General features: G+C 46.0%; 1 protein-coding gene across 1 annotated transcript in view; it reads right to left on the bottom strand.

Annotated features, from left to right (window-relative positions):
- Positions 1 to 16,860, bottom strand: part of LOC101777759 (bisdemethoxycurcumin synthase) — a 29,221-nt gene that overhangs the window by 4,473 nt on the left and 7,888 nt on the right. The window contains exons 4-7 of the mRNA XM_022826167.1: positions 10,798 to 10,941; positions 10,123 to 10,242; positions 1,087 to 1,246; positions 3 to 982 (exon numbers count right to left, since the gene is read on the bottom strand). Of these exons, the coding sequence (XP_022681902.1) occupies positions 3 to 982; positions 1,087 to 1,246; positions 10,123 to 10,242; positions 10,798 to 10,941 (1,404 nt within the window). The remainder of the gene's footprint in view (positions 1 to 2; positions 983 to 1,086; positions 1,247 to 10,122; positions 10,243 to 10,797; positions 10,942 to 16,860) is intronic.

Here is a 16,860-nt window from a genome sequence, read left to right as displayed (position 1 = left end):
ACTAGTGTCTCGATCGTGAGTCCAGGCCCCAGCCCCGACATGACTCCCCATTGGCAGTCCTTCTCGGAGTCATCTTGGCGACGACGGCGCCGGCGTATCTCGTCGAGAACAAAGATGACCGTCGCACCGCTCATGTTGCCGTACTCGCTCAGCACGTGCCGGCTGGCCGCAAGCTTCCGAGGCTCCAGGCCGAGAGCGGCTTCGTAGCTGTCCAGGATGGCGCGGCCTCCGGGGTGCACCGCCCAGAAGAGCCCGTTCCAGCCGCCATTGCTGGCGTCAGGGAGGCCCAGCGGCGCCAGCGAGTCCGCCAGGCACCGCTCTATACTGCCCCGGACAAGCATCGGGACCTCGACGGACAGGTTGGTGTTGGTGAGGCCACTCTCGCTAAAATTCGTCACCACGGCGTGCTCCGTGCCCGGCAACGTCGTCTGCGAGGCGGATACCATGTGGAAGACGGGGCGCTCGATGGGTCCGGTCGGGTCAGCGCCGACAATGACTGCCCCGGCGCCGTCGCCGAACAGGGCCATGGCGACGAGGAGGTCGATGCGGTCATCGTCCGGGGGACTGAACAGCAGGATGCTCGCCTGCGTGCACGCCACGAGCACGCGGGCACCGCGGTTGTTCTCGGCGATATCCTTGGCGACGCGGAGAGCGGCGAGGCCAGCAGAGCAGCCGTGAAGGTAGAGCAGCGTACGGCGCACGGCCGGCCGGAGTCCGAGGAGCCCGGCCAGGCGGAGGTCCGCGCCCGGCTCGTGGGCGCCGGCATTGGTGCTGACCACAAGATGCGTGATGTCGGCCGCCGGGCGGCCCCAGGCCACGATCGCTCTCGACGCCACGTCCGCGGCGAGGTTGTGGGCGGCGTCCGTGGTGATGCCCTGCCTAGCGCCAAGCGACGGAGCCGCGCGGTCGATTATCTCCGGGTGGCCGCCGATCGTCTCCTCGGTGTGGTAGAAATGGCGCTTCGTGATGCCCGATTTGTCGGCTGCGTAGGAAGAAGCAAGAATCAATCTTGTGATGTGGAAAAACAATGTTCATTCTCTGCTGACACTTTTCGATTATTATGAGATGAATCAAATCAGCACGTACATATTTTCTCAGCTTCGCATTGAGCTTGGTTAGGTGGTCGCTCTTGGTAACACGGAAGTACCAGTCGGTGAACTCGTCTTGTTCGATGCGGTTCGCGGGGTTTGCCGTGCCGATGGCCAGTATAGCCGCGGGGCCATCGGCACGCTGTCTCTGGTAGGTGTCACGGAGGACGGTGGCCGGATGGGCAGTTGCAGCCATGGTTGTTGGATGGCCAGAAGCAGATGTGTGTTCGTTGCACGACATGAGAAGACGCTCTTGTGCAAATATAAAGGCAAAAATTCCACCTCATGCTGTGTAGGTGGCCGGTGGCCAACCGCCAACAGCTGGCATCGCAGTCGAAACGATCTTGGAGATTGGATCTTATTGTTAGATTACTGACATGAAACTGACCTTTATGTTTTGAGTCTTCACATGAAAATTATGCATGTCTAAAAACTGCATGTCGTCAATGTCAAACTAAGATGGTTTAAATGATCCTCCACGTGGTTTAATAAATGAGAAAGTTGGGTGATTTGGAAAACTACAAGGATTCAACAAGATTCCATTTTGAAAACGAACATTGAATATCACATGATACACTAAAAATGTTGCAGATCTTTCATTGTCAGCCTATCACGCGTACGGCTTTGCTCATAAAAATCGGTGGTGGTGGTGGGGATGGTTAGAGGTACCTAAATTTACAATCTGGTAAACAAATTGTTATTAAAGGACTCAATGAAGACCAAATTTGTCTTTATGCCATATATAGCTGGAGAGAAACTAAATTTCTGAAAAGACAGTTACTATATCCAAGTGAGAAAACTTGTTCATGAACAATTATCCACTAAATGTAGTATAATCCACCAAATGCAACGCAGCTCTTGCTTTATGCAAATGACATGGTTTTTCCTTGATAAGGAAGAATATTTACACAACATAATTTTGTTGTTTTCATATAATTCGTCACTTGGTAGTACGCAATGCTAATCCAAAAGCTTTTAACCCTACATAGATATTCTAGCTTGTACTTCCTCCGTCCAGAAATATAAGACATGCTAGAGATTTTAGGATATATTAGCAGGAGTACCAAAGACGCATGTAATGGTAGTTGCAGATAATAAGGAAATTATTTTTAGTAATAATCCACCAATCAACCACTATTATCTTGTTAATTATAGAAAGAATTAAATGGCAATCATCCAAATATGCCTACAATGTCTTGTATTTGAGGATAAATTTTGAACACTTGATTACAGAACGGAGGAAGTACACTTACTACACAGATTCTAGTTGAGCTTGTGGAAAAAACTACTGGATCTACAAAACTGAAATTGTGGAAAACTAATAGAAAACAATATTTGTTATTTTAATGTCGGGTTCTTGACAATCTTTATGGTGATTCCCACTTCTCTACTAAAATAATCTCCACAACGAATTGAAACTTTATTATTGGGAAATTTCCTTAATTGCCACCAAGAAAATTCATAATCCACCATATGCCGACCCCCTACGGTCACCTATTTCCTAAGATTTGTAGTACGCTTTATCACTACCTATTACCTATAAGACACTCCACCATTTCAAAATAGACCAAGTCCTCCAAACATCATCCATTCCTCTCTCTGTAATGTCCTCAACTTAACCTAGCCTAGAAGCAGCAGCGCACTGCTACCGCTGTCACCGGATCCACTGCTCAACACCACGGCGCCAGCTTCCCGGTCGTCCGCGCTAACGTGCGAGCGCCACCGTGCATGGACACCCCTCTACCAGAAGTTGACCTTGCGCCTCCTCTTCGTCTCCCTTAACCCCTCCTTGACGCCACTTGCTCCTCAAACCCCATTCTGGTGCTGCCTCCTCCTCCGCGGACGAGGTGACTTCCCGCTTTCTCATTTCCTATGGATGCACGGATGAATGAACATGTTATGGGACTTCCTGTGTTTGAGATCCGTGCGTGCTTCTCTTCACCATTGGATGCTTACCTCCCTCAATCCTAACACACGCCCCCTCTCCTCCTACCCCACATCGGCCGCGTGCGCCGCTGTCGTCCCCCACGGGCGCTGCCTCCTCTGCGCCTGCCCCGTGCACGGGCGCCTCTGCCTCCGCCGTGCCTTGCCGCTCGAGCTACCGCACTGCCTCCATCGTGCCTGCGGCCATGCGTTGCCATGGTTGCCGCTGCCCCTGCCGCCTCCACGCGTGCGCTGCTGTGCCGTGGTTGCCACTGCCGCAGGCCATCTCCACTGCAAGTGCTGGCCACCAAAATCCTGAATGTTATTTCTCTGATTCTTCTGGATTGTGTAAACATCAAAATTCTGAACACACCATTTCAACCCTTTGAATTCACTATTTCAACATTTTGATTGCACCATTTGAACATTTTATATGAAAATTGTTGAACTAGTTTTTCTAAAATGTTGAACTAGGTTGGATGAAATGTTGGATCATGTGTTCGCTAATGTTGAATACATACAAAAATGTACTTCACCATTTGAAACTGAATGTTGTATAGAATTTGAAAAAAACATGTCGTGAAAAAAGTCTAGAAGTAGGGAAAAATCATTGCGTGTGAATAAAGTCCCGTGGATATTAATGGGACGTAATGGGCTTTTAAAGCCACGATGCTTATATGATGCCGAAAGTCATATAGGAGCTGTCGTCACATGACTGTAGCGATGCCTAGTCGGCTGCCCTATGTCCTGTCAGCACACCGAGTGTACTAGATCATCGCTGGAGAGCCGGCAACCTCGGCGGCGGCTACACTTCCTACGGCTTCGTCAAGCTCGATGGCTACCTTCGAGCACTTCTCCGCCGCCTACTTCATTTTGTTTAGGTGATCGTTCGTTGCATGGAGCTGCAAGGCCAGGCGTTCGTAGATCCATCTTGCTTGGAGTCTGGTTTCCACGATCAGCAGAAAAGGCTTAATTGCTAATGTTTAGATCCCTGGGTAATTGCAGATCTAGGCATGGGTAGCATGTACAAGGAGAGGAATCCAAGCAAACCCACAAATTTCTCATCAACTTCTCAAAAAATTCGAAACCCTAGCACTCTTCATTCCCAAAATTCCCAAATCGAATCCAAATCCTTAACCAGATCCTTAACTCCGTGGGCTAACATCACTACACATTGTTTTTGTAAGCAGTCTTGTGAAGACCGTTCACTGGTAGAAAACTGAGCATTAGTCCCGGTTGGTAAGGGTCATATCTCTCGGATATCCATCCGGGATAAACCAACCGGGACAAAAGGGGGGGTCTTTAGTCCCGGGTATTTTAACCGGGAGTAAAGGACCCCCTTTAGTCCCGGCTCAATTCCAACCGGGACTAAATTGCGCTTGCATGGCACTGGTGACGCCTGAATTTTTCATGCATGCATCACGTATACGTATAGTAGTGCCGCGGCCCTTTTAATTTGTTAACCTTGTAGTTGACATTTTTTTAGAATGAATTAAATCAACTAGTATTTAAACGAATGGGATTTGTAATTATACAACTACTATATATATACACAATCCTTATACACAATTCATATACACAATTCAACTAGCTTAATTAGTACAAATCGATCATATATACAAATAAATCAAAGTATCTTCCTACGATCTTCCCGTCGTGGTGTTGCTGAGAGGAGTGTCTAATTGTCGTCCATCGTAATAAAATTCTCCTCTTGGATTTACCACCTCGTCCATTATGAATCCAATGAGACCTTCACATATTGCCGCTACTCTTTCTTCCTTCAAGAGTCCTTGTTGAATATTTAACATCTATAATTTGGAAATTTGTGAATGTTACATGAACAAATACATATAAGGAGCTAGAAAATAATTAACTAGTAATATATTTATTTTACGTACTTTAAAGTTGTGCGGCGTCATCTTCGGTCCCTTGGGTCCCAAAAAACTGTGCATGTGCTCACAGATGTAGTAGCCACATAGGTTATTCCCGGGTTCCTGTCTTAAGCACTACAGTGCGGAAAAAAAATAAGTTATGAAATATTTGTGTTATACAATGTAATAAATGTGCAGACTTCATACGTACCGGGAAGTCTGTGTTCCATGTAAGATCTTCTTTGAATGGACCTTTGTGTGTCCTTATGAATTGTTTCCATACGCTGCGGATTAGAATAATGAATGACATAGTGTAACAGGGATAAAATTTAGGAAATAAATTTTTGCATAGAGATAAGATGAAAAGAGCCGTGCTGTAGGTGCAAATAAGATGAAAAGAGCCGCCGGCAGCAATCGAAATTCCTTAATTTGGTGAAGCTGCGAGCCTGCGACGCGCAAGGATGCAACGTATTGGCATTTGGCTATCAAGTGTAACGTGTTGAGATGAAAGGAAAACCAACACGCACGAATCATTCAGGCCGAAAGAACAACCTCCGTTCGCCACTTAGAGTTATCATTGAACAACATACTCGCCAGGTGCGTAGTGGCCATTGCACATCTAGTCCACCTCTTGTAGCTTCGCCGTTCCAGTGTCACCCTCTATATGAGAACCAGGCCAATGGAATGGGGACTAAAGGTGGCAAGAGGTGCGCAAACCAAAACTTATCGGACACGACGATCTCCCTTGAAGCTGTGGTAACACCATTCACCGCACATCTAGGCTCCACATACCGCCATCCAACACCATACAAGGGGAGGAAGCCTCGAGGGGAATGGCAATAGAGGTGGAAACACCACTTGGCATAAGATTTAATGGCACCGTCAACAAGGAGACAGCCGACGGAGTAGAGGCGCCAGATGGGGAACACTTACGGAACCACGATAAAGGTCAACAACCATTAGCCACTAGATCAAAGAAGTGTATGAGTGATGTAGAACGAGAAGCACCAAAACCATTAGCGGTCGTGAATGGCGACACGAGGGGATCTCCAAAATGATACCTTCACCAAAGTGGTGCACATGGCCCCAATGGGAAGTGGTCTCTCGTCATCACCTCCAAGAAGGACAATGGCGCCAGAGGGCATCATCGATGACGGCACTGGTGCAAAACCAGGCTAGGATTTCTCCTGACTGAAACCTCCCAGACCAGCGCAAATGCATCCAAAACATGTGGATAGGGGTGTCTCAAAACAGCACCTCCAAGGAGGAAGAACGGCACCTAAGGGTGTCGCTATTGTCGGCACCGCACAAAGCCAAGTTTGGATTTCTCCTAGCAATTCCTGGGCCACCAGCTGCAGTATATGCAATACGGCCAACCACATGCTGAGAGCGCCGAGTGGAATCCCTAACTGGCCGCCGCCGCCATCGCGGTAGCGGAGGGGACGCGAGGACCGAGGACAGGTCGCCCTCAGCCGCCGTCATCATGGGTCACTGAAGCCCAAGGACACAGGGGCCTCCACTGCAGCAGCCCCGGTGTGGCGGAACCGCCCAAATTAACCTGACTAAAATGCATTGAAGTCGCCTGACATGCGATTATGCACTTTAAGCAAGTCAACTTGGCGACCGTCGGATTTCCTCCGATAAACCACGTAAACAGGATCGAGAAGCATCGCTCACGCGAAGGTGAGTAGCACAAAGATTACAACATTCCATACTGACAACATAGTTCAACAATTTATTACATCAGAGTTTTTGGAAATTCAAACCGAAATTTTGCATGGTCCGGGGTCAAATTAAAACTAGCGGAAGCTTAACGTCGATACAAGACACCATGACGGAGCCGATCATGACATCAAAAATTCCTTCCCTCGCCGTCCGAGGAAGGATCCCACTCGACGGTCCAGCCTGGAGGAAGCTGGGTCAGCCAAGTGGTACCAACTCCCAAGCTACTGACATTACCTGAAAAGATTAGCCACAACAAGGCTAAGCAACTAGTACTAAGCATCCGGGGTGAGTTGACTGGTTTACCTCACTTTGACTGGGATTTTGACAAGCTCGGGTCCGATTTGGATCTGAGTCAAAGTAACAAAGCTGGAACACTCTTGAGGTACTACAACTTCTATTAAGGCTCTGACTCGAGTTCAGATAGAAAAACGAGAGATGAAAGCTGTGCAAAGATGGAGGAAACTCGAATTCCAGGACTTAAGAAATTTTCAGGGTCCTGCAGGGAAAACCGGTTTTGGTTGTTGTTTTTGACTGCTTTCCACTCTGAAATAGACCAGATGCCTTTAACCAAAGTTGTTGGAATCTAAAAGTTTTAAAACTCTTATTTGGGCAGAAACGTAAGGTTATATATAAAATTTCCAAGCTTTAATTCAAACTCCAAAACGAGCTTCTTAGGTTTATAAAGGTCATTTCACTTCTTAACTCAGGGATTTCTCACTGGTTTTAGAGTTAAAGCACTTAATTTAGGTAGAGTTGTTACAGCGAGGACCGAGGACAGGTCGCCCTCGGCCGCCGTCGTCATGGGACACTGAAGCCCAAGGACACAGGGGCCTCCACTGCAGCAGCCCCGGCCACCGCCACATCGGGGGAATCAGAGCTGGACATGAGGTCTGGGGGCTCCATGCCCCGAGCTCCCCCACAGGGTTACGGCCGGAAGTCAGCGACGCCCCCGAGCTCCCCCACCAGAGGAACCAGATTAGGACTAGAGGAAGCTGCATCTGGCGACGTGCAGTCGAGTTGGCCGCCGCCGTCGCCGGGCAATGAAGCCCGAAGGCACCAGAGCCCCACCCTGCTCGCCACCACTCCGGGGGAGCGGTAGCTGGACGTGAGGTCCAGGAGCTCCGTGCCTCGAGCTCCCCCACTGGAGGGACCAAATTAGGGTTGCAGGAGGCCGGATCCGGCAAGGGGAAGTCGAGCTCCAGCCTCTAGAGCTCATGAACGGATCAAATCTTGCTAATCTTGCTAGGTTTTGCGGCTGCTCACGTTTGAAACGTTTAAAATTGGAGAAGAATAGGTGAAAAGGAGGTGGACAGAGAGGGAGGCGGATGGTCACCAGCTTCGGCGCCATCGCGGCCACCGCCGCCGCACGCCATCCTGCGGCAGCGGCGGCAGCCGGCAAGGCTCGCGGGTGGAGTTTCTAGGCGAGCGGCTGAGTACGTTACAAAGTTCACCCTTTGGCAGCAGTGATTAGCAATGGAGAGAGGGGTTTGTGCCCCTCCCCAGCCATGTAAATTTCCACTAAAGAATTCAAAGTTTGACTAACATTTAGAAATTTTAACACCATTGCCCCCTACCCCCACACACACCAAGGTGAAGTTTGAATTTCTCGCTCCGTCACAGTGATCATCAACTCACTGTGTCCTGGTGCTACAAGATGCTGGTAAAGATCAAGGCCGTCTAACCTGGTGATTTTTCAGACTATGAAACAGAGGCAATGTGATAATGATAATTGTCTCTACAATGCTGGTGAAGCTTTTTTAAAAAAATCTACGATGACGATATAACATTAATTTCCTAAACACAGGTTCTAGTCAAGATCAAATATATTACCATGGTGACACTAATATCAATAGTCAAATAATGCTCAATAACTGGTTCCAATCGTGAATATACGCTGGTTTTCCTGCTGCAAGATGCTGGCGTGGAATTGCAGCTCAAAGGTACTGCGTGCATCTTTTTTTTAAGGTACTCTGAGTGCAGTACTAGGTTGCTCTCAATTTGCTGCAGCTGCTGCGCGTCAAGTTCCCGCAAACGGCATGGCTTATCTGGACCACACACAGCTCGTCATTCAGTTCGGACTTACCACCGTGTCATGGAACCCCCCTGTCAGTCTTACTGGGCACACGAGGGAATAAAATAGATGCCGCCGCCATCTTCTCCTTATCAGCCTCTATTCACCATCCGTCCCAAACCACGGCCACAGCGGTGGCGACCACGATTTCTACGGTGAGGACCGACCGATGGAGAGGGACAGCAGCCTCAAGCCATGGCACACGCACGGCAGGACTTCTGGGGCCGCGCGGAGGCTGCGCGGGCAAAGCTAGGGGATGAGCGATGCGACGGGGACGGATTGCGCGGCAGGGACAACGCAATGGCGTAGCAAGGGGACGGGCTTGGTTTCCGTTGCCATGGACCTCGTTGCCGCCCTCTCTCCAATGGCCAAGCTCGTCCTCGAGGCCCTCTGTTCATCTCCACCTCACTCCTCTGTTCATCTCCGAGAACAAGAAATTCGCCAACCAGTGCAGCGTCTTATTCAACTGGTTCTCCCTGAGCAAGCAGGCAAAAATCCACCAGCACACCAAATCCAACATCACCCGAGCTGCCCCTTGCCCAAATCGAGCATTGCTACTGAACTTATTGTGCCAGCCAGATAAGACGCAAGCAAACAATTCCAGCCCGATATACGAGACACTCCTGACTGTGATCAACTTCTCAAATATGAAATCTTACCACACATATTGTTTACATTCTAGATCGAGCAATGTTCAGAAGCAGCCATCATACAATATAATTAACACATCATACATTGTGCAAATGAGACTTATTTAACTGCCTGTTTAAATGGTTTGTTGTTGCAATCCGAAATCAAACAATGCAAATGCGATTTAACCACATGTAAAATGGTTTTTGTGGTTGTCATCAGGAAATCAAACAAATGCATAGGATATATGGCCATATGCCACAATTATTTGCTGAGTTCATATGTTTCTGGCCGACCGCACAGCTTCCTCAGGCGAACAATTTCCTATAAATTGGAAAGAACAATTCAGTACCATATGCAAAGAAAAACAATACACATGCTTGATGTGGCTGTATGGATTGTACTAAATGTAAAAGCCGGCAAATTAAATATAGTAAAACAGTAGACTGTGTGCAGTACTTTATACGTTATTAGGTCTGTAACGTGGGTATTGCCATGAAACACACATGTTAATTAAATTGGTTTTTCTAGTGCATGATTTAAATTCATATTCCCAAATGAGACACCGGTAATACTTTGAGGACAGAGGGGTGGTTCCTTAATAGGTCAATGTTTCTAGGGCATCAAATAATCAAATGAAAAGGCTGGGCAACTGGACATACATACACTACAAGAATCAGTCAATAATGGGTTTTTAGAGAATGGAGAACGAAGTATCAGGCTATATGTCATAAGTAACAAAGTAAAGTACACAAATTACTACAATTGTTGAAAATCAGTTAGTCTGGACAATGTTAGAAGTGGAGAGAAGTACCTCGGATTGATCATGCTCATAGCGAACAAGGAATGTGCAATCACATTCTTCTGGACCATGCGCTTTTACTTTCCTTCCATGCACTTGAGCATCAAAATAGAGGCCACTCTGTTCAGTTTCCTGAACGTTTCAGATAGAAGTACATATTCATGAGAAACCACTCTACCAATGCAAACGATAAGACTGGGGAACAAAATCTGTTCATGTCAGTATGACTTTCGAAATGTTGCACAAACATGACAAAAAATTAAACAAAAAACCATAGTCAAAGCAGATGTAACTAGAGGCAGTGACAAAAAAAATTAACAAAAAACCATAGTCCAAGCATGTCACTAGATGCAGAGGCACCTCTCAACTGTTTACCAGTGACGTCTGTAATGTTACTTCACAGACGTGTTTTGTTGTTGCATCTGTAATATGGATGTCTTTTTTTTTGCAATTTGGTGGTAGTGGTGAGATCTTCCAAAATCAATCCAAGTATGCGGTTACAAGCAGAAAGATATATAGAAAAGCCTAATTGTTATGTCCCTAGATGAAATTATTTTAGGATGGAGAGGGAGTATGAAATTACATAGCTAAGCTGATCTCAAATTCTTTTTCATACAACGTCAACCGCAAGTTGTTGTATGCAAGTTAAGATATATACCAGCTAAAAGGGGTTTAAGATTACAATACCTTGTAACAAAGTACATGGTGCCAAAGTTTCACAAGTTCACAATCTGAAGCCCTGAATGGAAAAGAACGACGTCGCACAGAAGTACGAGCGTTGAGCCATTCAGCTTCCTCTACTCCAAATCCAGAGAATTTGACCATTACTTCCTGAAACCATAAACACGAGCAGAAAACAAACAGTTAGGAAATGATATAAGAACACCACAAAATGGCACAAGACACAGGCACTGTTTGTTTACATTTCAAAGCATAGTTGATAACATATGTTCATTTATGCAATATAATAACATCAATTACAATAAATAATACTGAACTGCAAACTAATAAGGATCAAGGGTGGAATGCACAAAGTATATATGGCCGTTCTCCAGCGCATAGATGTGTTACATGGTAGGTGCTAGGGGCTTGCATGTGGTTCACAATCAGACAAGATAGTATTTTTTGGATGCGGCTCATACAAGGTCGAACTTCATTTCCATTTAAATGTAGTAAATACATCGTGTAGTTTGTGTTACAGACAGAACAATGAGACTATATGACATGAAGTTACTTGAAGACAGCCCTCTCATGTCCTCTAATTATCCGTTAGAAATTATTAGCAGGCTGACTGAACTTGCTTCAGGAAGCCAGTTTGCTAAACTCGCAACCTGATCAAAACAGAGTCCTATTACAATTCCCAAAATGTTCTGAGCAGATAACAGGATCAGAGCAAACAAGACAATTTCTGATGAGTTAGTACCATGGCTGGAAAGCTAAATACTGAGACGTACTGGACCCAAATTAGATAATCTAAAGGCTAGGGATTAGCCAATGTGATGTAGTTTTTGCCATTTCCTGAAATAGCATACTGGATAATAAATTAATAATACTATCATGACTTTTTTTTCTAAAACTTTGCTCCTATCAAAAGTTGAACTCAATGGTCCCTTCCAGCTTAGATTCTTGATTGCTAATTACACACAGTTGAATTCTCCTTTATCCGGTCCCAACTTTCATTGGCTCTAACATGTGCTGTCAATCTACAGTCCAGAAATTTGTAATGCAGTAGAAGTATCGAAATATCTGCACTCCCAGTAACACATATATGGAATCATATTCAGTGTACTAGCATGCTGCTTTCACAAAGAACTAACATAATTTTTCCTACCCGTTGGCAAAATTCAATGAAATTTAGTGGTATCACTAGTAGAGAAGTGACTTTCGATCCACCCCCTTTTATCCCGGTTTAAAAGTGGCCCGGGACAAAAGGGGGTGCGCGGGGGAGCGGGAATTTGGAGGGGAGCATTAGTCCCGGTTGGTAATTGCAACCGGGACTAAAGGCCCCCCTTTAGTCCCGGTTGCAACGGCTAGGGGGGGGGCGTCGGTGGCGGGACCCTTTTATCCCGGTTGGAGGATCCAACCGGGACTAACTTCCAACCGGGACAAAAGGTGTTTCCTTTTGTCTCGGTTGGAGTTTTTAACCGGGATAAAAACTCATCCCCCACTATATCCCGAGACAGAGACTTTCTTCTTCCTCCAGCCCGAGCAGTCCAGCACATTGATAGAGAGCTGAGCTTCACCTACTCTCCGGTGGTGCCCAAGCAAGGGAGGTGCTGCCCGAAGTTTTTTCCCTCATTTTTGTGGGAATTTGACTCAGCCAACAAGTGCTGCGAAGGTTTGCTACTTCATCCTCGTGTTATGCTTTGATTTATGCTTTGGAGATGGAAAGATTATTTGCTACAATGTGATGATGAAGTAGAAAAATGGAGAGGTATTTTGAGCTAGAATGTGAGGGAGATTGATGTGTCATATATAGTATGCATTATTTCAGTGGTTTAAAAATGATGCTACCTTGTCTAGACGGTTTATCTTATCAAATTTAATATGGTTTTTTAAATCCATATACTTGTTAAACTTGCATACCGTGTTCATTTCGGCGAGAATGTTCTCCGCCGAGTAGCAACGTATGTCAAGAAGGAGGTTCGATTCTACGAGAAAGAGTGGATACGGACATCGTGACCGTGTCCCCTTTTCCGTAGCATCTAACCTCTTTCATGACGAAGTGCGGTGCCGCCTAGCTGAGGACATCCTCGCGAAATGAACACGGTCTTCAAGTTCAACAACTTCTGTAGTGGTAAGGAAAGAATTTTTGTACATAGATGACTTCTGCTACTTGTTGAACTTGTATACCGTGTTCGCCTCGGCGAGGATGTTCTCCGCCGAGTAGCAACGTATGTCAAGAAGGAGGTTCGATTCTACGAGAAAGAGTGGATACGGACATCGTGACCGTGTCCCCTTTTCCGTAGCATCTAACCTCTTTCATGACGAAGTGCGGTGCCGCCCAGTTGAGGACATCCTCGCGAGATGATCACGGTCTTCAAGTTGAACAACTTATGCAGTGTTTGGGACTTTAATTTAAATATGTGTATTTGGATCTTCATGTTGTTGTATTGTACCATGTTGTTTGGATCTTTAATCGATTTTCACGCGTAATCCATTGTCAAGTGTAATCCATTTTCGTGCGTAATACGATGCAGATGGACCGGCATTGGATGTATAATGCAGACAGACGGAGCAAGGTGTTTATTGATGGCTTGCATTATTTTCTCGAAGTGGCAAAAGCGAACAAGGCAGAGAATGGGTTCGTATGTTGTCCATGCTTCCAATGCAATAACAGGAAGGAGTATTCAAAGGATTCCTGGGGGACTATTCACAGCCACTTGTTTAAATACGGTTTCATGCCTAACTATTTGGTTTGGACCAAGCACGGTGAACTAGGGGTTGTAATGGAAGATGGCGAGGAGGAGGAGGAAGATGACACCATTCCGGACTGGGTTGCAGGTCAAGCTTTTGCAGGTACTACAATGGGCGAGGCTGATGAAGATGAGTTTGCAGAAAATGACCCTACTGATGACCTTGGTCAGGTGATACGAGATGCATACAGAGATTGCGAAACTGAGAAGGAAGCAGCAAAGTTGCAGCGCATGATAGATGATCACCAAAAATTGTTGTACCCAGGTTGCCAGCAGGGCCATAAAAAACTAGGTACGACACTAGAATTTGTGCAATGGAAGGCAAAAAATGGTGTGTCCGATAAGGCATTTCAGAGGATGTTGAGAATTGTCAAGAAGATTCTCCCCGAGAATAATGAATTACCGTCCACAACATATGAAGCTAAACAGATTATTTGCCCTCTCGGATTGGATGTTCAGAAGATACACGCATGCCCTAATGACTGTATCCTCTATCGTGGTGATGAATACGAGGAATTGGATGCTTGTCCCGTCTGCGAAGCCCTGCGGTATAAGATCAGGCGAGATGATCCTAGTGATGTCGAGGGGCAGTCTCCCAAGAAGAGAGTTCCCGCGAAGGTGATGTGGTATTTCCCTATAATACCACGCTTGAAGCGCTTGTTCAGGAACAAGGCGAATGCTAAGTTGATGCGATGGCACAAAGAAGACCGTAAGGAAGATGAGATGCTGAGACACCCCGCAGATGGGGCACAGTGGAGATCAATTGATAGAACATTCCCAGACTTTGAAAGTGAAGCAAGGAACATAAGGTTTGGTTTAAGCACTGATGGATTCAATCCATTCGGTGAGTTGAGTAGTGGTCATAGTACTTGGCCTGTGACCCTTTGTATGTTCAACCTTCCTCCTTGGCTGTGCATGAAGCGGAAGTTCATTATGATGCCGGCGCTTATCCAAGGCCCAAAACAACCCGGCAACGACATTGACGTGTACCTAAGGCCGTTGGTTGATGACCTTTTACAGCTCTGGAAGGAAGAAGGTGTACGTGTGTGGGATGAGGATAGACAAGAGATCTTTAATCTACGAGCACTGTTGTTCGTAACCATCAACGATTGGCCTGCATTGAGTAACCTTTCAGGACAGACAAATAAGGGATATCGGGCATGCACCCACTGTTTAGATGACACAGATAGCATGTACTTGAAGCACTGTAAGAAGGTCGTCTATATGGGTCATCGTCGATTTCTCCCGGCTCACCACCAGCTGAGAAAGAGCGGGATGCATTTCAAAGGGACGCCAGACCATCGTAAAAAACCTGCACACCGTAATGGAAAGCGTGTGTTCGAGATGATGAAGGATGTACATGTAGTCTTTGGAAAGGGACTTGGTAGCCAACCTGTTCCGAACGATGATAACGGACATGCACCAACCCGGCAGGGAAAGTCAATATTTTGGGAGCTACCTTATTGGGAAATCCTAGAGGTTCGCAACGCAATAGATGTGATGCACCTGACGAAGAATCTTTGCGTGAACGTGCTAGGCTTCATGGGTGTTTATGGAACCTCAAAAGATACATTGGAAGCACGACAGGACCTGAAAGCCATGGGGCAACGAGATGACCTACATCCGGAAAAGAGAGATAATGGACAGCACTACTTACGTCCTGCCAGTTACACTCTCAGCAAGGAGGAGAAGGATAGCATGTTTGAATGCTTGAATAGTATGAAGGTCCCGTCTGGGTACTCCTCGAATATAAAGGGAATAATAAATATGAAACAAAAGAAGTTTACAAATCTCAAGGCTCATGACTGCCACATGTTGATGACCCAGTTGCTTCCGGTTGCACTGAGGGGTGTTCTACCAGAAAATGTCCAGTTGCCGCTCGTAAAGCTATGCGCGTTTCTCAATGCGATTTCGCAGAAGGCAATCGATCCATCCAAGCTATCAAAGCTAAAGAACGATGTGGTGCAATGTCTTGTCAGTTTTGAGTTGTTATTTCCACCATCCTTCTTCAATATTATGACGCACTTACTGGTTCACCTAGTAAAAGAGATTGGTATTCTCGGACCTGTATACCTGCACAATATGTGGCCTTTCGAGAGGTTCATGGCAGTCCTAAAAAACTATGTTCGTAATCGTGCTCGTCCAGAAGGAAGCATCGCCAGGGGATATGGAACAGAGGAGGTGATCGAGTTTTGTGTTGATTTTATTGATTCAATCGACTCGATTGGGGTTCCAACTTCACGCCACGAGGGGAGGCTCCGAGGAATGGGCACCCTTGGAAGGAAATCAAGTTTGAGCAATGATACTAATTTGTTCAACAAGGCACACTACACTGTTCTACAACAGTCATCCTTTGTGTCTCCGTATATCGAGCAGCACAGGCAGATGGTAGCTTCGAAAAACCCGACCAAATCCGATGCTTGGCTTACCCGTCATCACATGGAAACTTTTCCCTCCTGGTTGCGCCAACAACTTATGGGTAACTCTGAGATTCACCCACAGCTTGCCTGGTTAGCCAGGGGACCTGCTACCACAATCGTCAAATTCCAAGGCTATGAGATAAATGGTTACACATTTTACACGAGAGCCCAGGACCAGAAAAGCACGAACCAGAATAGTGGTGTCCGCATAGATGCCATGGACAGAAATAATAGCAAGGAGTCGTATTATGGTTTCATACAGGAGATATGGGAACTCGAATACGGACCGCTGTGCATCCCTCTATTTCTTTGCAATTGGGTGAAGCTAACTGCCGTCACCAAAGATCAGTACGGAATGACAATAGTAGATCTGAGCAAGACTGGATACAGTGATGACCCATTCGTACTTGCCAATGATGTGCATCAGGTGTTCTATGTGAAGGACATGTGCAGCAAACCCAAGAGGAATCCAGAAGAGACATGGGAGCCAAAGTGCCACATAGTTCTTCCAGGTAAAAGAAAAATCGTGGGAGTCGAGGATAAAACAGACCAATCAGATGATTATGATCAGTTTGATGGCATGCCTCCATTCGACGTTGAAGTTGATCCAAGCATCCTGCTGTCCAAAGAAGAGGCTCCGTACTTACGCCGCGATCATGATCAAGGAACTTTCGTGAAGAAGAAATTTTACAACGTTGTATTGTAATGCGTTAAATGTGCATGACCTTTGTGTATTAATTGATACAATTTGTAATTTACCCTATACTAACCACATACTAACATGGATTTTTCTGCGCATTCAAAAAATTTAATTGAATAATTTATTGATCACAGCAATGCAGTAAAATAATATTTTACAGGCTACATGAGTTGGTATAGAAATAATGATTACTTCATACTTATTGTCATTTACT

Source organism: Setaria italica, chromosome I (assembly GCF_000263155.2).
Source record: "Setaria italica strain Yugu1 chromosome I, Setaria_italica_v2.0, whole genome shotgun sequence".
Lineage (NCBI taxonomy): Eukaryota > Viridiplantae > Streptophyta > Magnoliopsida > Poales > Poaceae > Setaria > Setaria italica.
Note: the sequence above shows the minus strand (reverse complement) of the source record. Positions and strands in the feature narration are given on the sequence as shown.